This window comes from Notolabrus celidotus, chromosome 6 (genome assembly GCF_009762535.1).
Source record: "Notolabrus celidotus isolate fNotCel1 chromosome 6, fNotCel1.pri, whole genome shotgun sequence".
Classification (NCBI taxonomy): Eukaryota; Metazoa; Chordata; class Actinopteri; order Labriformes; family Labridae; genus Notolabrus; species Notolabrus celidotus.
The window spans coordinates 30081757-30103386 of NC_048277.1; the positions used below are offsets into that span (position 1 = coordinate 30081757).

At 38.7% G+C, this 21630-nt stretch overlaps 1 protein-coding gene across 1 annotated transcript in view; it reads left to right on the forward strand.

The window, feature by feature from the left end:
- The window catches only part of LOC117813785 (AP-3 complex subunit beta-2), a 54111-nt gene extending 35893 nt beyond the window's left edge, over positions 1–18218 (forward strand). The window contains exons 18-27 of the mRNA XM_034684821.1: positions 3862–3976; positions 5536–5713; positions 5959–6118; positions 6284–6371; positions 6599–6708; positions 8270–8498; positions 8968–9052; positions 9200–9297; positions 13753–13891; positions 15879–18218. Of these exons, the coding sequence (XP_034540712.1) occupies positions 3862–3976; positions 5536–5713; positions 5959–6118; positions 6284–6371; positions 6599–6708; positions 8270–8498; positions 8968–9052; positions 9200–9297; positions 13753–13891; positions 15879–16065 (1389 nt within the window). The 3' untranslated portion in view covers positions 16066–18218. The remainder of the gene's footprint in view (positions 1–3861; positions 3977–5535; positions 5714–5958; positions 6119–6283; positions 6372–6598; positions 6709–8269; positions 8499–8967; positions 9053–9199; positions 9298–13752; positions 13892–15878) is intronic.
- Positions 18219–21630: the final 3412 nt, after the last annotated feature.

Genomic DNA, 21630 nt, shown 5'->3' on the forward strand with positions numbered 1-21630 from the left:
TTTAGATAACTACTTTGATGTAGTTTGCAACAAAATGGAACATCTTTTGTTTACTTAACCAAAAAATCATTTTCAGGCCAACAATTTTAAGTTTTCTTTTTACAGTGTAGATATATTTTCACAATAATCAACTTCAGTCAGCTGAAACACCTGAGCCAACTTCTCTAACCCTAAGGCAAAACGTAACACTTGAAGTATTTTAAGATTAGGATCAATTGGTGATAATCTTATATCTGTGGCCCTCCAAGTGCAGAGACACTTCAGTAACCAAATCTACTGGAGGCAAATGACTCTGAATGCAAAACATCCACATTCACTCTTCTTAGGATTATTAATAGATTTAAATGATGCTCAAAAAATTTGCTGAATGCTTCTCAAAGGATTGTGGGATTACAAACTTGTCTCAGATCAGTGCGGGGTTTTATTAAGAGTTTATACAACAGATAAAAAACACTGGAGGGTTTGAAAGGTCCAGAGAACATTTAAAAATGTTCAGCAATGATGTTTAAGAAACCTGATATGTAGGTAAGAGAAAGAATCAGCAGAAACTTTTGGGATGGTCCTTCATTTAAGAAGCACACTGCATTATAATCCTTCTGTGAGTCCCTTTACATCCACTGATGTTGAGGCTGTAACGCTCAGAGGGTCAGTGGATCCTCTGAAGCCCTGACCTCTCTGACAGGCTCTCACTCTGCACATTGTGCATCTCCACAGATAGAGGAAGTCATTACCACCGGCGAGGGGCGGATCGGCTTGCTAGGAGACTGGCGAGAGGTGCCCCCCCTCCTTCTCCTCCTCCTCCTGCTCGGTTTGGGAGTGCGGTGGTGTTTGTTTTGATGACTGCTTTCTATCTCCTCTTTGAGTCCTTTTCTGGTTCATCATGCAGTAATTGATGACGATCAAGCCGGCAGGATAAGATTCATGAGACTTGGCTGTGAATTAGTGTAGATTAACAGAGGATAAACATGACTGCTGTTTTTTTGTCTCAAGTGGAAAGGGATTATTCTTTATCTTCTTTAAAGAGATCAAAAATGTAGAATTCAAGTCATACAATGAAAGATGGTGCTAACACTAAAAGGCGAAGCTGATTCAAGCAGCAAATTACTCCAGTCCAGAGGATTAGACGGCTAAGCTTGACAGTGAAGTCTTTCTCTTAGAAAAGAAGTCCATAATCTCAGAACATAATCCTTGAACTTGCTTGTCCTGGAGCCTTCTACTTGTAGACTAACTATTCATTTATGATTTGAAGAATTGATTTCAGCATTTTGGTTGTATCATCTTCTGTACTGGAAGACAGAAGTGATTATGTTGGGATGAGAGGAGCAATCAGGAGGTAGCTCATGCCTCCAGCACACAGTGAAGTATCGCCCATTTCCCTTTAAATGAGACCGTCATTGAAAAAGGAAAATCATGATGTGCTTGAGAAGGCTTGAAACTAGCAATTGAGACAGTAAGCTCGATAGGAAAATGCTTCTGAAGTAGTAAATCAACTGAGAGGAAGGGTCCTTTACTTCAAAGACCTCTACATAGTCCAACATCTGTTTTGCCCCCTGCTGGCCATCACAGGAATTGCTGCATCAAGCTACACTTCTTAATTTAAACTCTAGTTTCAAATGTTCTCGGGCACATTTTCATGTGACGCTCATTTTCTAATCACAGTCCCATTTACAGTATAGTTGATGATGACTCAAGGTGTGTTTTGGGTATTATTTAGAAGTCACTACTTCGGCGACCTCTCAACCAGGATAGGGATAAAGTGATGCAGTGTCTTGTCCAAATATGGTCATTCCTGGCTCTGGAAGAAAGATGGTGATAGCAGAAATGCTGATCTTGAGGCTTCAGAATTGGAGTTCCCAAACTGAAGATTAGTGTCATGTTGTCTTCTTACATACAGATAATTGTTTTGAGCCATATATATATATATATTTTTTTTTTTATTATTCATTTAAAAGGACCATGCATATTAATTAACACTTCTGTAAATATGCCAGAATTAGCCAAAAAGGTAGTTAACATCTGTAGACCCTTGCCAGATGTTAAAAAGTCTCCCTAAAAAGGTAAAGATTAAACAAAAAAATAAAGTAAAATTAAATGAAAATAAGATGGGAGAGGAGAAACCAAATCACACACACAAAAAAAAGTACAAATGGCACCATACGATTTAAAAATGACTAAAAGCTACATAACGAGATGACATGACAGTCTTTGAGAAAGTGGCCATGCTGTTTGATCTTCATGAGCCAACATCCAACACTTTCAAATGACTGATTGTATCAAGTATTCCATTATTCTTAGATAAGGAGCTAAAGATTGAGAGAAGAGGTTCATTCTTTCAAAAATACAATCCCTGGCCTAGGTTCAAATGGAAATAATGTCCTATATTTGTTGAAAACAGAAAGGTTTGAACCTCAACAGTTCACTTTCTTTCGATAAACACACTTTCCCAATGCAGCTGTTTACCCCAGACAAGGCAGAAAGCTCCAGCACAACCAGGTTCCTAGTCCTTGAGGTTGCATTCTCATTAAAGTAGACTCTGTTTCTCTTCCCGCACCTCTTCGGTCTCACGTGAAATTTGTGACACAACGCGTGAAAGTGTCACAAATGTTGATGTGTGATTCTGAGTGGTTCTTATTTCATGTCCGCTTTCTCCCTCTCCTGTATCACCCCTCTCATCCTCATCTAACCCATCTGAATCCATACCAGTTCAACATTCTGCTTTGTCACTGATGACACATTTATACTAAATGCATTGTTGTGAATTTTGTTGAAGTTTCAGTTACAAGTGAACGTAAACTTTTTACTTTTGATTTCTTTATTTAAGTATATATTCAAGTATATATTTAAGTTATATTGGAGTATACTCATTGAAAAAGTACCTTGATCATTTGATAAGCTAATTAGCAGCCTGATATTGTGGTAGCCAAGTGTACTATGATGATATTTGGGGTTAATTTCTGTCTCTGTGTTATCAGAAACTGTTCTCACACGTCTTCTTTTTAGACCCAGAAACCTTCCTGTGCCTGTTTCTCTTGCTTTCCTGACGTTTTTTCTAAAATCTTCCCTTCTTTTTCCTTTTCTCACCTCCATCCCAATCTTTTCTTTTCTACATCCGCCAGGTTTTTACGCTGCTTGAAAGAGTCACAACATTAACGAGTGTGAGTCAGTTAGCGGCAAAGAGCCCAACTCCTTTAGCCTCAACACCCACATAACGGCAAAACCCGAGTGCTTTTTGACACCCCGCCTAACGTAGTCGCTGTTCTGTGCTTAGCTCAGCCAAAGCTACCTGATACACAGCACCCTCTTCCTCGGTCTCTACCATTAAAGAAGTGATTCTTTTAGCAGGACGTGAGCTCCTCTGACACAGCGAGATGCATCAGCAGCCCTGTGGGTTTTAAATGGGGTTTGGAGATGTCCACACTCATTAGCTGATGGTTTTAGTTAATGAGTTTGGTCACAGTAAGAGTGAGACAGATGGCCTGTTTTTTTTTTTAAAGTGTGGGAGGATGGTCACGGCTCCTCGAAGACATCACTTCTCTTAATGGAACTGCTCCCTATATTAAAAGAAAAGCCATTTCTGCAACTGGTCATGAAGGCATCCCCTGGTGCTGACATTTATCTGTTGAAAAAAAGAAAGAAAAGCTCCATGCAAGCGTTACTGTCTGTTCTGAATCTGTTGTCTGACTGTCAGATCTAAAAGCAGATCTGACCGCTGGCTTTATTTGGCTGCATCACGCCCAGGCAGAGGCATTCATGGCCATGCTACTGTAATCTGCCCACGTCTTTGCTGCTGTCTGAGGGTTTTTTTATTCTGACCGAGGCAGAGCTGACGGCTTACTGTTTGAACTCCGCTTCCCCTGCCAGGTGCCTGAATGGACCAAGTGCAGCAGCAGAGAGAAGAGGAAGGAGAAGAAGGTGGAGAAGCCGTTCTACTCGGACTCAGAGGGCGAGTCTGGGCCGACTGAGTCTGCTGACAGTGGTAACTTTGGGGGCTTCTGTCTGTGTCTGTGCATTTACATACTTTTTGTCTAACTAGTAGATGCAACCACAGATGTGTTGATGTGTGATTTCATTGTATTCGTGCTGAGATACACAGCCAACACCCATCAACAAGATGCCTGCCATAATTCAGTGTTTGATTTTTATTGTCTGCATGTCATTTTAAAAAGCCCAAAACAGTCATGTGTAAGTCAGTCCATCAACTTAAGCTCCTGTGAGGAGCTTTTAACTTGTAATGAAACCGACTAAGATCCCCCCCTTATGACCTACAAAATCAAACAAAGCCATTAAGAAAAAGACTGAATGTCTACATCATACCCTATGTAGTGGCTATTTGACTTGGTCAGCTTACAAAACTTAAATCTCACGGGGAGAGTGGATCTTACACGGTGTCCAAACAAGTGTCAATGTCCAGGCAAGTATTCAGTCTTTTGGTGGTTGATTGTACAACAAAAAAGCTTCTCTCAAACAAAAGGTAGCGTCTCTTTCAAATCTCCATTCACCATCCCCGGTGTCCGCCCCTCCTATCTTACCTGCCCATCTATATAGACGTCACCCGGTGCAAAATTATCAACCTATAAAAGAGAGTAACAAAATGTACTGTTACCCCTATGGCATCAAAGTTAATTACCTTAAATTAAATCAATTGATTAAAGTAAAAATAATCAAATATACGAAACAATGTAAATAGCTCCAACACAATTGAAAAGCCCTTTTTAGACTCCTGTCACAACAAATACTCAGACAGTGATACATTTGATTGTTAAAAGAAAGCAGGGTGAGATTTTTAGGCAGAAAACATCACTATAGATAAGAGATGTCACTTTGACCAGAGGGGGCGCCAAAATCGACACTAGTGTAGAGTTCCTCAGAGGAGCTTTAACTTTCAAGACTTCCTGTTTGTGGCCCTAGAAAGTGGTTCATTATTTTTAAGGCTTCTTAAACCAGACGTGTATTTGTTAGGGACTGTTTTTACTCTTATTTGTACACACCTGGTGAAATGAAAAACTTCTCTTACACAAGAAAAACTTGAAGTAGGATCAACTGATAGTTGTCTTTGGTGTTTTGACAGCATTTTGGAAATTATCTACTGAAGTAATCAAACTTGTTTTTAGCGTCAAAAATGTTTGGTGCGTCTCTAATTGAATTTTGTGGGTCTAAAATTCAGAGTGATAGAAATTGAGTTTACATTAAAGAGGGGGGAAATAAAACTCTCAGTTAACTGGAAATTGATACAGTATTCTTAATATGAATGCTGCTGTCTGATTTTGCTTTAGGGTCCTATTTTTCACAAATTTCCTCCATTATTGATCCATTTTCAGAGTTGAAAAAAGATCTACAGAGTTTTTTGCTTCTGCTTGACTACTTTGTGAAAGATAACTTTGAGAATATTTGTTCAAATTTCATTTTCAAGCTTACCCTTGTGGCTCTTAAACGGCAGAAGTGTTAAAGAATTCAACAACCTTAAACGACGACGACGATGTGGATGGATCTGAATGATGTATTTTAACAGAATCATTCTGACCTTCTCCTCCTCAGAGTCCGACTCTGCCAGCAGCTCCGTAAGTGGCAGCCGCAGCGAGGAGAGCGGGTCGGGATCAGAGAGCGAAGAAAGCGAGAGTGGCTCTGAGTCTGAAGAAGAGGAGGAGGAGGAGGATGAAAAGGACAAGAAAAAGAAAAAGAAGGAATTAAAGAAGCCTGTGCAAGAAAGTGAAAGGTACAACATGTTTCTTTTTATCTGCTTCTATGAAACGTGTAACGCCGACCTTTTGCAGGCACTTTGGATCAGTGTATCTGTTTATTCTACATTCATGTTGTTCCTCTTTAACCAAACTCAGGTCCAAATGTCTTCATTCTTTTATCATCCTTTTCTTCTTAAACTCAAAGCCCTATATGTTAACTGTAAATACTTGGGTTTGATCATTTGTCCCCTCTTATAATCTCTCTCTCTTCTCTTTTCAGTGAGCAGAGCAGTGAAGAGGAGAGGAAACACGAGAGGAAGATTAAACAACGTAAGAGCGTCACAGAGTCTGAATCTGACGATGAGGACAGTGAGTCTGAGAGCAGCCAGTCTGAGTCTGAAGACTCTGAATCTGAGGTTGAAGTCAAAAAGAAAAAAAAGGTATCAAAGACGCCTTCAATTGTTTGATTTAGGTGTATAAAACATAAAAACTAAGACCGTATTCTTGTTATTGAGTTCTGGACCAAGCCTCCCTGGTTTTAGACTGCACACAGGAACATAAAAATCTGCACCTTTTCATGTCTTTTTTCTTTCATCACCTCCCAGGCAGCTGAATCCAAACCTCCCTCTAAGCCTGTCAAGAAAGTAAGCAAGAAGGAGAAGAAAGAAATGTCTCTGCTCGACCTTGACGACTGTGAGTCTTTTCATCTTTGCTCTGACAGAAAGTGCAAAAGTGCCGACGCAACCTCAGTTAGGCAATGTCTTTTTCACAAGGACGTTATTCGGCTGTGTTATTATTTCTGAAAACCACAGCAACCAGCTGCTGTGGCTATCAGAGAACAAACAGCTGTCCCCTGTAGAGATGATATTAACCTGAATCTGCCTGCCTGATGCCTCTCATTCCCTCCTCTGTTTTCCCAGTTGAGCCCGCTCCATCTCCTCAAGTCACACCCGTCAACAACTTCCTCTCAAACAGCCTTGTGACCGACCTGGAGGGATTATCTCTGTCTGATGCTGTTCTCTCACCTGCAGTAAGTACACCCTCCTCCTCCTCGGTATCTTCACTCTATTTCACACTTTCATTTAGGGGAGAGGAGAGGATCCCTGACTCAATCTAAAGGCAAGGGAGATTGACTCACGGCTCAATGGAGCCTGCAGTGATTCTGAGAATTCAGTCTCTTGAAGTCAGATGTTGCATAATCAATCCCAGACACCCAAATACTTAAAGAAGTACTTCACATCATCATAAGGTGCTCATTCAGTCTGGAACAACAACTATGTCCTCAGCTCTGTCTTAACAAATTTAACTCCCTCCACCTCCTGGCATTTAGCACACATTTAGCATCAAGTTTTAGAAGAAATTTTGATTATTCTTTTGTTCTTTTAATTTTGAGTCTTACCAGTGGCTGTGACAGCTCAGGGAGAGTCTGTGTTGAGCTTCCAGAGCAAGATCACTAAATTTGTGTTTGCTATATTGACCGATTAAAACCTTGACCTGAGAGTCTTGTCTGAACTAAATGATTGAAATACATTTATTGTGCAAGCAAGATACACTTCTCATTCAGGTTCAGGTTCAGGTTACTTTATTTGTACCCGTAGGTAAACTTGTTTTGCAGCCAGTGAGATGTAATGTCAATACAGAATTACAAGACAGATGTCAGACAGATGTCAGACTACTTAATGTGCAAAACATACAAAAATATCCTAAAACCTATCTAACAGTAAAAATGGTAAAATGAATAGACATGATTAAATGATAAAAGTGCTAAAGGTTCCATTTAAAACGCATATCAGAAAATAGTCAACCAATAAAAGCGATAGAATCACATGAATAAATAAGACGATCTGGTCTCAAGTCTTAAAATTGGAGGCTACCTCAGACAGTCTCTTATTATAAGCAAATATTGCACCACTACACAGTTTTTTTTTTATAATGATATTTTTATTTCTTACAGTCAAAGTAAATCATTTTTGTGCATTTTTATTTTTTACATTTTATGAAAATACAGGGAATACAAATTCAAAAAATAAGCAATATAGATGATAATGGAATTGTAATTCACAGTTTGAAAATAAATTAGTCAGAAATGTAATAATAGCAATAATAAGAATATTAAATAAAGGGGATAAGATAAAAAAAAATGTGCAATCTAACTTCCCAGTGGAGATTAAAGAGAAAACAAACATCAACAGCAACTACACTGTTTACAGAAGTGGATTTAGCACCAGCAGCCATTGGTTTGTGGTCCTGCTTTCATGCACATAACATAAAAGTGGTGTCTGTCCACTGCAGTGTATTTCTTATGAATAACACCGCAATGATATATTATATAGACTTTATTGGCTTTGCAGCACCCTGTGATCTTCACAGCCTTTGTAAGTTTTCAGTATAAAAGTCTTTATGTGTCTAAGAGCATCATGCAGCCTAGACTCCAGACTTTGAATGTCCCAGCATAGTCAATGAAAAGATATTCTGAACTCTACCTGAGTTTCTAAGCCTTCAAACAAATCAAGTAGTAAATACATCGAGCCCACATGCTCAAGACAGTCTTGTGATTGTTAATTGTGCGTCATCTCCTCCTCCGCCTACAGACCATCGCTCCCTCCAGTGCACTGAAGAGCTACGAGCTGCTGCACCGGATCACAGGGGAGGGTCTGTCAGTGGAGTACTGCTTCAGCCGACAGCCGTTCAGCCCCGATGCTAACATGGTGGCGGTGCAGATGCAGTTCACCAACAACGCCACCTCCGAAACCAAGAACCTGCACATAGAGGACGTGAAGCTCCAGTCTGGGATGAGGGTCAAAGAGTTTCCTGAAATCGGTGAGTGATGGGCTGACTAAATGTTTGATTAATATTTGATCCAAACTAGATTGAGTTATTACTCTAATAAACCTGAAAACAGACGCAAAAACTGCAGCATTCCTTATTCTGAGCTCTCATAATAGATCAATTTTTAATGTATGGAAATGAGCTTTACTGCTCAGGTCAAGTGTTTCTGTGCTGTACATTGAGAGGTCTCAGGACTAGAAAAGTGCTGTGTAAGTCTATTCCATTTACTCTTCCCATTTACATTTTTTAAATCAATTCAGACTTCTCCTGCTCCCATGTGATCTAAGCACATGTTCAAAGCCAGCCCAGTCTAGACCTTCCACTAAACCTCACATCACAAACCACACAATCTGCAGTGCAGGACAGGTGTTTCATCTCAGATCAAAGCTGCTGAGCGTCTGACTGAAGGTTTATGACATGGTTTCAATACTGCTGTCTTTTTGTTCCTGCGTGTTCACAGAGCTGCTGCCAGCAGGCGAGACAGCCACGGCCGTGATGGGCATTGATTTCAGCGACTCAACACAAGCAGCAAACTTCCAGCTGTGGTGAGCATTGTGATCTCTCATCCGGGATTTATACTTTGTGTGTGTCCGGCACTGGGGAAACTCATAAGAAGTCAGAAGTTCTCTTTCATTCATAAACATAATGATCATTTCTCTCTCTTTTTATTCATGTCTTATCTCTATTTTCAGCACACACACCAGGAAATTCTTCGTGTCCATTCAGCCGCCCGTTGGGGAGCTGATGAGGCCCGTCTTCCTCACAGAGAACGAGTTTAAAAAGGAGCAAGGTGAGTCTGTGAGGCAGACTGAGGAGAAAGTTTAGCATTTATGAAGCCCTCTCACAAACCTAATCATCCAGAGATCATACAAGAGGTTGTCATAAGTTATCAGTGTGTTTTGGATCCTAACATTTGACATTGACTTATCATTTCAGTTTAGATTTGATTACTTGTTAGAGAGGCACTGGAGGGACATTTTGTCAGTAAATCAGGCCTGTTTCAGCTTAAATCACTGCAGCTGCTGCACCTTTATAGCTCTAAGCTCCAATGTGTGCATTTTATAACTGTCATTTTTACTATCAGATAAAATCACAATAAGACAAGGAAATGTCTAAGATTTAAAGTGGGAGAGGAACAAGTCTACGTCATAAATCACGTAATAAATCATGTGAATCTCTCATCATCAGTATTTGTTTGACGTTTATCCTCAGTGGTATCAGCTGCAAAAACTGAAATAGATAAATACACCTGTATTTAGACAAGTTTATTCATTCTTAAGAGGAACATTTTTTCACACTTTTGATTTTATTCTTTTATCATCGTCCATTTGAAGACATAACCTTTACAGTAGATGACAAAGTCACATGAACAGTCACAGTTTTGCATGTTTTTTTCCTTTATTTCAATCGTAATCCTTGATCTGAATTTCCTCTTTCAACACCTGCACTTGCAGTATTTATAAATAGTCCAGTGTCACTTGTGTGAGGTGGTTCTGTTAGTTATCATAGAGTGGATGCGCCTGCAGGACCTCAAGACATTTCGTTGTTTTTTTCCTTTAATATAAAGGATTTAACCGAAAGTTACTTTGAGTTGATGATTAAGAAATCTGGAGCTCAGAGGACTAATAAAAAAAAGAAAGCACTTACCTTAAAGCACATAGTTCTGATGTGACATGCAACACATGGTTTTGAAATATATGTATCTGATAACACGCTTTGAGGACAGATTTTTCATTATAGAAATTTAAATATAAGTCACAGCAATTAGAAAGAGAGACATCATTCAACTTCTACTGCAGTAGACATAAACTGCACCATACACTAGCAAAGCACAGTAAAGAGACCATGTAAAATATTTAACACGAATTGTACCATTCCATGTATTGTACCAGAGGCAGATAAAAGCTAGCTCTTATCCACAGTAGGGATGTGCAAATGTAGTCGACTTAGCTATGAAATGTTGTCACCCTCGCTACTCAAATTACTAGTTGGTGAAACAAGTTATTATAAACATTACTATAGGCCTGATATGCTGGTATATTTTGCTATAGTGCAGCCACCCACCACAAGCCAGGGCTGCAGCTCTGGTTGGTGTCTAGGTTGGTGCCATGATGCTACAATAGTCTACTACCCGGATGTAAACATGCGCAGGTGTCAGATTGCATCTTGTAACGCTGCATAGTTTGTCACTATTTTGATCTGGGAAATGGAGATAAAGTTGAATGTAGACTGTCCAGTTAAACTGGCATGTAACCACTTGACCAAAGCAATGGGTAACCAGCTCAGGCATGCGGAGGTTAACCTGCAAGGAGGATCACATGCTGGGGGTGCTAGCTCTGCTAACATTAGCCACACTTGAAAAACCAATTTGACATTGTTCATCAGCAGACTCAGTGATCCTGTGTTGGCTGTGCTCAACTTAGACTTTTATCTCAGTGTCTTTTGTCCTACCTTTAGATCAGTCAATCAGAATTCAAATTTTTGTTAACACGACTTGGAAATAAGTCCCTCAGAATATCCCTGATCCAAAGTCTGACAGCAACTAAGTTATCCACATACCTCATCTCAAAAAACTGCACAAAATAAACAAGACAACAACCCAAGACTCATAATATAGAGTTACAGAGAGGTACACCACATACACACCTGAACACACATACTCATCAGAAACAGGTACACATCTATTTTGAGCCATTTTGTTCATATCAGTGCTCAGACAGTGTTTTTAAGTGTGTGTTGTTTGCGTTAGTGTGTTAGAGACACTGGATATACTTGTTTACATCACTGCAAGTGTCTGTGTTGAGTTGCATCTGAAGCATTTTTCCCACTTTTAAGCTGTTTTTCCAAATGAAATGATACCAAAAGTAGTTTGTAAGAGCAGCTACAGACAACCGTTTCCAGCATGCTTCTGTTGTTTTGTGTTTCATTTCACATCCTGACTAACACTGAGCCAGTTTTGAGCTCTTACAAGCCCATAGTGACTCTTTAAACATGTGTCATATCCACGGTTCCTCCCTCTTTGTACTGTTCCCCATAGAGAAGCTTTTACAGAATCTCGGTAAGTTGGCTTTGATAGATTTGTCTCTTCACCTGCCTTTAAGCCAGCCTCAACCTCATACAGACCCCCCCTCACTCCCTCACCCCCCTCCTCGAACACCCCCCTTCTGTCCCCACCTTCTTCCCTCTCCTGCCTTGGTAAGCTACACTTAAAAAGACTCACCTGTACTAACCTGCATCTTAATAAAGAGGCCGCTCACACTCTGCTACGCCAGGAATGACTTGAAATGCTCATCCACTGATCCTGATTCACTCCTCAAGCACTACATGAACTAAAGGTTTTGAAATGAGACTCAAAAAAGGCACTTTTAATCACATTCATCCTCATCATCATCATCATCATTCATACTTCTGTTACCTAATGCTCAAAACTGCTGATAACCACTGACCATATTGGGAATTTGATTTGCTATAGTGTAACAATGCATTTTTCATTTTGTCTGATTTGTGTTCTGCATTTAAAACTGAAAATAACAAAACTGGTTTGCAACTTGCAGGTCAAAAGACAACTTGATGTCTGAGCTAAAACAGGCTTGAACTGGTTGTAGAAAGAGATATTTTCTTACAGTTTATTGTGTTACGGATCAGATTTTAGCAAAGAAAAGAAAATGAATCGGCTGACTTCAGAGCAAATTGAGCAAGTAATATATAAAAATGTAGTGGTCGGAGTCAAAAGTGTAATATTTGTCTGTAAATGTAATAAGTTTCCCCAAAAAATAATACTAGGTGCAGATACCCAAAAACTGTATTTAAGTACAGTATTAACTTTATTATTGTCCACCACTGCCTGATGAATACCGTCGGTGTCAAACCTTGATTTTTAAACTTATTGAGGTTTTCAGTAAGTGTACACGCTTGTCTCACAGTTCCCCTTAACCCAAAGTGATTGCTTGTTTTTGCAAGATTTTTGGGGAGAATAATCAGAGCAGGCAAGAGGCTGAAAAAGATTTTGTAGATACAAAATTCCAAAAACTGCAGTTCCTCAAATGGCCTCTTGAGGCTGCCTCCCAAAGTGAGTCAATCGCCATAGAGGTCAATATTAAAACGTCTACCTCTACAGCAGGAACAAACAGCCTGGTACAGAAAATAACTGAGTGATCTCTGAAGACCATTCCACTATTCAGAACAACTGAGCACAGGTACATAAATATATATTCTCCTATTTAAAGATATTTAGGCTTAGAGTTAGGATTAAGATTTTGGCTACTTTGGGTGTTAGATGCTGCTAGCCGTCAGCTAAAAACATGCTTATAGACTTCTGGATTTAGAAATTAAACCCTTAAATGTATTTTGAGTTTTCAGAATATGGCTGTTTTGGAAACAGCCTGCTACATACTACCTACCTAATGTAGTTTCCGGTTTCAGAAAGTGAAAGTAACAACGGCCAAGCTGATAGCGAGTAATTTAAAAAGTGAAGAAGTGGTTTATATGTAATTTAATATTTTTCACAGCACCTAAAATCAGGTTGCCCCCCGTCAAAAAAGAAGAAAAAAGAAAAATCGCAATAAGTGCTGTGCATTATGGGAAACAGTATGAGAGGCAGGCTGGTCCAATACATACTGTGACATTTTCCTGAATCAGTACGACATCCGGGTAGTTTTGGCATACTTCAGATTTTGCTCTTGTTCATATACTTGATACTGAATTTTGGCCAAATCAGTATGTGCTGTTAGTATAGTAGGCAGTTTTGATAACAGCCAAAGACTTGGTGTCTTTTGACCTGTAAAGCCCCAAAGATCTACACACTGAAGGGTCATTAAAGAAACAGCTGAAGAGCTAAATTTCTCACTTTGAAATATAAACTCATGAGGCGTACACGTCCCTCTGTAGTCTCTCCTCTGCTGTGTTCAGTGGGAAGCATCAGTTCATTCCACTTTAAGTTTCAGTATTACTTTAATATTTATGTGCTACATCAATCTCCTAACAAACTGCAGGAGAAGCTTTTGTATAACATTTCTTTGTTGTAAGCCAAATATACAGTATCTTCAATGATACTGTATATGTCTGTAGCTGGTCTCCTGAAAATGACTAGACAGTGAAACAGTACTAAGTACAAGCAGCATCCTGTTGAGTGATTTGTCTTATTAAAAAACTGCTTTGCATTTAATGCTACATGTAGAGGGAGAATAAGCAGCAGCTGACTCCAGAGCTCTCCAGTTTGACCCGTGTTCTGCTCACCTTCCTTTAGGTCAGCTGATGGGTATGAATGAGATCACGGAGAAGCTAACCCTGGACGCAAAGTGCCGGAACGAACACGCCATCGTGCAGAGGGTGACGACTGCAGCCAACCTCAGCAGAGTCCCATGTGGTTCAGACAAAGAGTGCAGGTAAAGAGGAGATAAGACGAAGTAACAACATCTGTACATCAATAGTCTAATATATCAAGAGCTCTTATTTTTTAATTTGAGATTCCAGCATGGTGCCATAATGAAGCTCTGTTGACATTACACATCTGTACTTTTACTCTCAGCCCCATTATGGTGCAATATTGGTCCCAGTGTGTTGTTTTATATTGAGTTAAGGCATTGCAGAAGTACGGCAAAGTAGCTCAAGCTTCACATTCACAAACACTCAGACACTCAAAAACACAGCAGTGACATTTTCCCCTCTGTTATGCTTCTGTTCCTACCTCGGCTCAAGGACAGATTGACTTCACACCACCAGTACACCTCTCAAATATGCAGTGTAAATAGAGCTAACAAGAATCTGCTGCTTAGAATATGCCAACTAAATGACAGCATTAAGGAAGATTTTTAGATCCTCTACTCCGATCACTCAGTTTTTGCTGATATGATGTCTTACTTTATAAACACGTTTATTAGGTTAAATAATGCTGCAAATTATGTACAGTGCACAACTTGATATGTGTTCGGGGACACACTGGTAGACGTTCTGTCTGGCCAAAGAGTCTCTAAGGTTTATTATGTCCTGTTTGATGATGCAGGGATTAAATCAAGTTGATGTTGATCTGATGGAATAAGTGATACATTTCTCTCTCGTGTGATGACAACTTTAGAAATACATCTTATCTTTTTTTAAAGAACTGTAACCAATATGCATCCTCTCCTTTGTTTCTCTGCACATGATGAAGAGTGTAAAGGTGCTCAATGTCTGTTTTCCTGAGCTGCTGACACTGTAGGAGTGTGCAAAATGTGCTGTGGTGCTGTTAACACAAACGTATTGTTCTGTGAGACACTGTGAAACTCACTGTGAAATCTCACACCTCTATTGTTATATATACACTACCAGTCAAAAATTTGGAAACACCTTCTCATTCAAGGGTTTGTATTTATTTTAATTGATTGAAACACTGTAGATTAATACTGAAGACATCAAAACTATGAAAGAACATATATGGAATTATTTAATTCACAAAAAAGTGTTAAACAAACCAGAATATGTTTTAGATTTTAGATTCTGTAAAGTAGCCCCCTTTTTCCTTCATGACAGCTTTGCACACTCTTGGTATTCTCTCAGTCCGCTTCATGAAGTGGTCTCCTGGAATGGTTTCTAATTAACATGAGCCTTGTCAAGAGTTAATTTTTAGAATGACTTTCCTTCTTAATGTGTTTGAGACCATCAGTTGTGTTGTTCAGAGTTAGGGTTAGTACACAATGGATAGCCCTATCTGACTACTGTTGTAATCCATATTGTGGCAAAACCAGATTATTTCATAGTTTTGATGTCTTCAGTATTAATCTACAATGTTGAAAATATTTGAAATAAATAAAAACCATTGAATGAGAAGGTGTGTCCAAACTTTTGACTGGCAGTGTATTTATATTGTTTATATCTATATATATTTCCACAGATATTGTCTTGGTAGAAAAAGTTCTTTACCGGATGTGAAGCTCAAAGCACAGCTGTGATGAGTTTATGTTTTGGCTTTGCTTTTGTGATTATTAGGATTTGAAAATTGAGCCGTGAAATGTTGTGATAGCAGCCCATTTGGCCAGTCAACATAAGGAACACACATTTATATATGATTAAGCTATGTTCCAATGCTCATCACATATTTTTATAATGAGTTATAACTGCCATACTGAGATATTGAGGTTGAAACAACATCAAAAAGGGATCATATATATAATTAGAGAGGTTTTAAACAGAAGAACTTATAATAACTGGTAGATTGAAGAGATCTGTTTTCTTCACAGCTGTTAAAAGGACTCGAAGCTGCACCATCACTAACCATATTTATCCATAATTTAGCCTGAATGTGATTCATGTTTTTATGGAAATTAACATTGTTGTATCTCTCCTTTATTTCTGCGGCTTCATCTTTACTTCCGATCTTTACTGCTTTGACTTCAGTCCTCCTCTTCCTCCTCCTGATCACCCTATCCACAGGTTTGCGGGCAGGACGGTGAGCAGCAGCAGCTTGGTGTTGGTCACCGTTGCCACCAAAGAGGAAGGAGCCGCCCAGCTGACGGTCAACTGTGAGAAGATGGTGATCGGCACGATGCTGGTGAAGGACATCCTGCTGGCTCTGACGCAGTGACGTTTCTGCCCTACGGCCCCCCGCTCTCCTAAAAACAGGCCTCCCACGTATCGTCTGTCACCTGTAGCATCTCCTCCGTCCCCCTCTAACCTGAGAGGGAAGTTTCCAGAACGTTTGAGTGCAGTTTTTTGTATAAGAGCCCTCGACTTTTAGAAAGTACTCTCACTGAATGCCCCAGCGCTCGGTAATATTCTTGACAATCAGGTATTATTGACTGAAATTAGGCCTGAGCTGAAATCTCTCTCCCTCCTTTCAAATTATTTTAAGGTAGCAATCCAGTAGTGTTTATTTTTAATATATTTTTCCTCCTTAAATTAGTTTTTGACAGCCCAGATTATTGAATGAATGAAACTAGAGATTTGTGCATCTATTAAAGGGTTCAAAACCTGAAATGTTCTTTTCACAAAGTCCACATGTTTGTTTTTGAATGCATCTTGTGACCTTTCTCAGCATATTGAGGAACTGAAGCAGGGGAGTTATGCAATCTTTTAAGTGATTGCGATAAGATACGAAAGGGCAACTCGATTAGTTGGAGAAGTATTTTATTTTATTCCTCACAGAGGAAATTCAAAAGGAAGATTTTAAATATTCAAAGTATTTAGAAAAAAATACATCATACAAGAGAAATGTAAGAATATAGAGACAAAGGTAACCAGATCCAAATCAGACAAAACTGTAGAAGCCAGGAACGCTCATGTTCGCTGTATTTTTCCTGCTATCTAAAGATCATATTTCATTATTTCTTCATTTCAAGAAATTTAGCTTTGTTATCTTGAGATGATGATATAATAAAGCTGTTATCACTAGACAACACGCCCTATTATCTCAATGTAACAGCATTAAAAAAAGGAACATTTCAAGCATGGCCTTTCTCAGCTTCCGTTCAACACAGATTACGCAGGATATCTACAGCTGCAGAGCAGTTCAACATGTGAATGAATACTTCCAAATCAAATCATAAAAAAGAAAACAGTCTTGAAATCTTGAAGTGACAGAACTGAGAAAGAAAGCTGACTTTTTCTGGAAGTATTTTCAGATATGTATTTCTTAAAACCAGCTCACAGGAGAAAAAGTAAAGAGACTTTTTACATCCGAAGGCTTCCCCGTCTGGAGGCTATTTATTTAGACATGGCCATACTTACTCACGCCATCTGCTGAGGAACGCCACAAGATGCAGTTTGAAAACACAATGTATTTCAGCTTTTAGTTGAAAGATTCTCAAAATAAAATAAGATCTTTTTCTTCCCTTATTACAAGAAAAAAAAAATAACACTGTCAAATCCCAACCACGAATATTTGCTGTGAACCGTTAAAAATAATTGCACAACACTTACTCTTTCACAAGTGGATGCACAGGTCTGTCAACACTTTAATTTGTTAGCTCCTATGTTTTTTTTTAGCTATCAGACTGTTTAAGATGTAGATACAATAAGTGGTAGGTCATATACAGTAGGAAAAAAAATCTCCCTTAAACACAACACCACAGTGTTTAAAATCAGTACCTGAATGTAGCATGAAGGTTCAACTATGAAAACAACTACCTACAACTCAATAATTCCATTTTGGTTCAATCAACGTCATTAATCAATAACTGAAGAATCCTCTCAGTAACAGAAAGACTCACACTCTGAGCGTTTTCTCAGCCGTTATAGTGCACATATTCATTCTAATAAATGGGGCATTTATAAAAAGTGAAGATGTGTAAATGTTATTGTATGTATTGCAACATGTAATACAGTACCGCTATAAGTAAGGTGTGGTGTGTGCGAGTGTGTCTGTGTGTGTGTGTGTGTTAGTGCGGGCATGACGACACTGGTAATCAACCTGGCGAACATTAAACATGAGTTCTGACGTGATATAATAATGAAGCACATTACAACCATCAGTCCTTTGGAGGATAGTGAGAGATCATTCATCTTTGGCGACTGCTGAAAGCTAAAAGGATGAATCAGTGATAAACCATTCTGCAGTGTAGTAACAGGTTCATGCACTTTCAGACAGACTGATAAGAGTGTATCTTTAAAAGATCTGAAAGATCTACTCAAAATAATATAAAGTACAGGGCCTTAAATCACAAATATGTTAAAGCTGCTGTTGGTAGTCACAGAGTAAACATCTGTTCAGAGAGAGGGACTTCAAATCTCAACACTATCCCTCCCAACCAGATTTCTTCTTAGCCCCCCAACATAGATCGGCAAGTGTACTCATGACAGTGCCGGACTCGGAGGACGTAGTAGGGGCCGCCCCTTAACCAATCAGGACAGAGGATTGGAGATTAGCTATGATTGGTCCGTCATAACGTGAACGAGGGGAATAATAACATTGCTTGATGCAAAGGCATTGGAAATCACAGAGATTTCGCAATAGTCTCAAATGACTCCACTTACCGATGAGTACCGATGGGCATTATGACCTTTTCTCCAAACCCAGCAGAAAAAAGTAAAGTTTTTTTACACCATTCCTACCAACAGCAGCTTTAATTATTGAAAAATCAATGCAGCATATTTCCATTTCTTGACACACTGATTTATCATCCATATAATTCTCCCCGATATCATCTTTAATGTCATATGACATGGACAAAACAGCAAACATCTAAATCTCAGAAGCTGAAATGTGAGGTTGCTTTCATTTTATTTTGTGGTCAGAGAAAGATAGCAAACATCACGCTGAATATGAATATCACAACAGCTGCACATTATTTATTATCAATTGACTTATTCTTTGAGATTAAAAATATATAATTTGTTCTTAAAACATCCTGAGATTATCTCTTAAAGGAATAGTTTGACATTTCAGGTAACACATTTTCTTGCTGAGAGTTAACTTCTGTGCTGTAGGCTAACAAGGGGAGTTTGTTAGCCTAGCTTAGAACAGCTAGCCTGGCTTGGCCTTAAAGTAACAAAGAGCACACTCATCATCATGTTTTAGTCTTAGTGGGTATTGAAAAAACAACACATAATATTTGAGGTTGAGACATTATAAATTGCTTTATGCTTTGCTTTCAGACACATCCAGGCTAGCTGTTTACCGTCTGTTTTAAGCTAACAGGCTGCTAATGTTACATATTCCCTACAAAGGCCTGAGTGGTGTCGATCTTTTTATGAAATTGCAGCAAGAAAGCAAATATATTTCACATATTTCACACAGATGTTTAACTACTCATTATCTATCTAAATGTAGCTAAAACACTCCAAACACGCTCACAGCTGCTAGAAGCTGATAAACTAAAAGGTTTAGTTCATGAGTCTTTTATTTAAAACCAACAGACTTTGATTGAAAGAGTGCTTATTATCATGATAAACATTTTGTTGTTGAGTTGCCTTCATCTTCGTTATGATCATGCCTTTCTCTAATGATTTGATTCCCGGTCATGTGGCTTTTTTTGTTATGTGTCCAGTAGCTGCATGTTTCTTATGTGTGTTTTAATTTATTGTTTCTTTACTGTTTGAAAGATTTACAGCTGTGTTGACCAAAGGAGTATATTGCAGTCAAACTGAGCAGCAGCAGCATCAGTGGACACTTTTATTTTGGTCTTTTTTTTTTTTTACCTGTTGCATTGCTTACCATCCAACCACTCACATCTGAAACCTCCAATCACTGCAGCACGTCAAGATGAAGAATGTAAAGTAAGAGATTCGACTTTTAATGTGAAAAAATTGTTCTCCATTCACGTCTGGAAACTTGTTTTATCTGCATCTGCTTCCAAATATCGACAGTATGGTTTATCATACTCTGTGTGTGGTTGTGAATTGTGGTCCTGAAGTATTACAAGTTTATTTATTATACAAATAAAAAATACAGAAACATCACTGTTGAGTGTCTTCTGTCGAAAAAAATTTAAACTTGGTGACAATTCTGTGCTTATGGAAAATGTAGCCGGGTGGAGAGATAGTGTCTTCACTGAAAGAACTGAGTGACAATGTTACTTTCAGAAAAAAATATACTTTATTAAAGTATTTCTCAATTGCTAAAACACATTTCTTGACATCCACCACGCTTTTTCTCAACACTCTAAGCACAAAACCCAATTTTCAAACTACATTCACTAAACCTCTGACTCTTCCTGCAAAACCAAACAATGTTGTCAGATCATACCCAAAGACAATCAAAATTAAAACAATACTGAGCAGCCATTACACACTACATCAAAAAACTGAAAACACAATGCTCAGGACATGAAGCTGTAGAATAATGTTTATTGTTCACAATAGGCTAAATGAATTTTGCAAAAAAATAAAAAATATCCCCCGAATTTATCACCTGTATACAGTATATATGAAGTAAACACAAATATAAATGAGAAGCACATTACAGTGTAATCCACAAAATCAAACTGAACTGCTTACAGTGTCTACAATCATTCAGCCACAGCATCATCTCTATGAGCTGGGTCAGGCCACAGGACTTCATCCACATCACAGGCCTCATTCTCCCTGGCCAGGCAACATGGGAAAAAAACCCTGTTGTGCTGGATCCAAGCTTGGCATGCCTCTACACCTACATCAGCCTCAAGTGTGATCAATTTTGAGTCGTTGTGTTTAAGCTGTGACACTTGTGATTCAAATGTGTTGAACTTTTGCTACCTGTGCTTACCATTATTTCAAATGTTTTTATTGGATTTTTTTCAATCAATTACAAGTTATACATTATGCAAAACATTTGCAACCCACCCACCCCACCCCCCTGGGAGACTGGCCAACAAACCAAGAGTAAAAAAGGATAAATAACCAATTACATGAGTAGATAACAGCAAAATAATAACAAATATAATAATAGAGATAATGAAAATAATGATATGTATACACATACATGCACACACATATATAAAATGAATCACAAAAGGAAATTAAGCAAAATACAAGACAAAACGTCTGTGCTTACCATTATGCAACACAAGTGCATCACAGTGCAACATGTGTTTTAGTGAGTGAGGATGTGTTTAAAGTTGTCTAACCAGGTGAAAAGTGCTTATGGTTTTGCCAAAAGAGTGACTGGTTCAATACATGGGTTCAGGATGCTAAGGAATTTGGTTCAGACAATAGGGTTTAGTGTTTTAGCAATTGAGAAATACTGTAATGCAATTATTTCCCTCAGAATTAGGGGCTGCCTTCAAATGGGCGCCCCAAGCACTTAAAAGTTTGGTATCTCTCAAGGGCACCTCAGCAGTGCCCAGGAAATTAACTACTACCTCTCCAGCCCAATTTTCAAACATGGTCTATACCAGGACATGAACCGGCAACCCTCCAGTTCCAGAGCAAGGCCCCTATCAACTGAGCTATAGAAGTATGATATACCACAAAAACACAAACACACAGCTGACATTTATAAAAGTAGTGTTTAATAAAAAAAAGAAAAACCAGCTTTACTAATCACAAAGTTTTTTTTAAACTGCATCTGCAATGTAAACAAAAAAAACAGCTTCACTTAATCTCTGACAACAGAAGCCTCTCAGGCTATCATAAAGGTTTGTTCATCTTCATCACAGTCGGTAATCAGCCCCCCGTTCAATGATTGTCTTCAGTCTCCCGCAGGAATGATGAAGTGGTGTGGGACCAAGTTTCA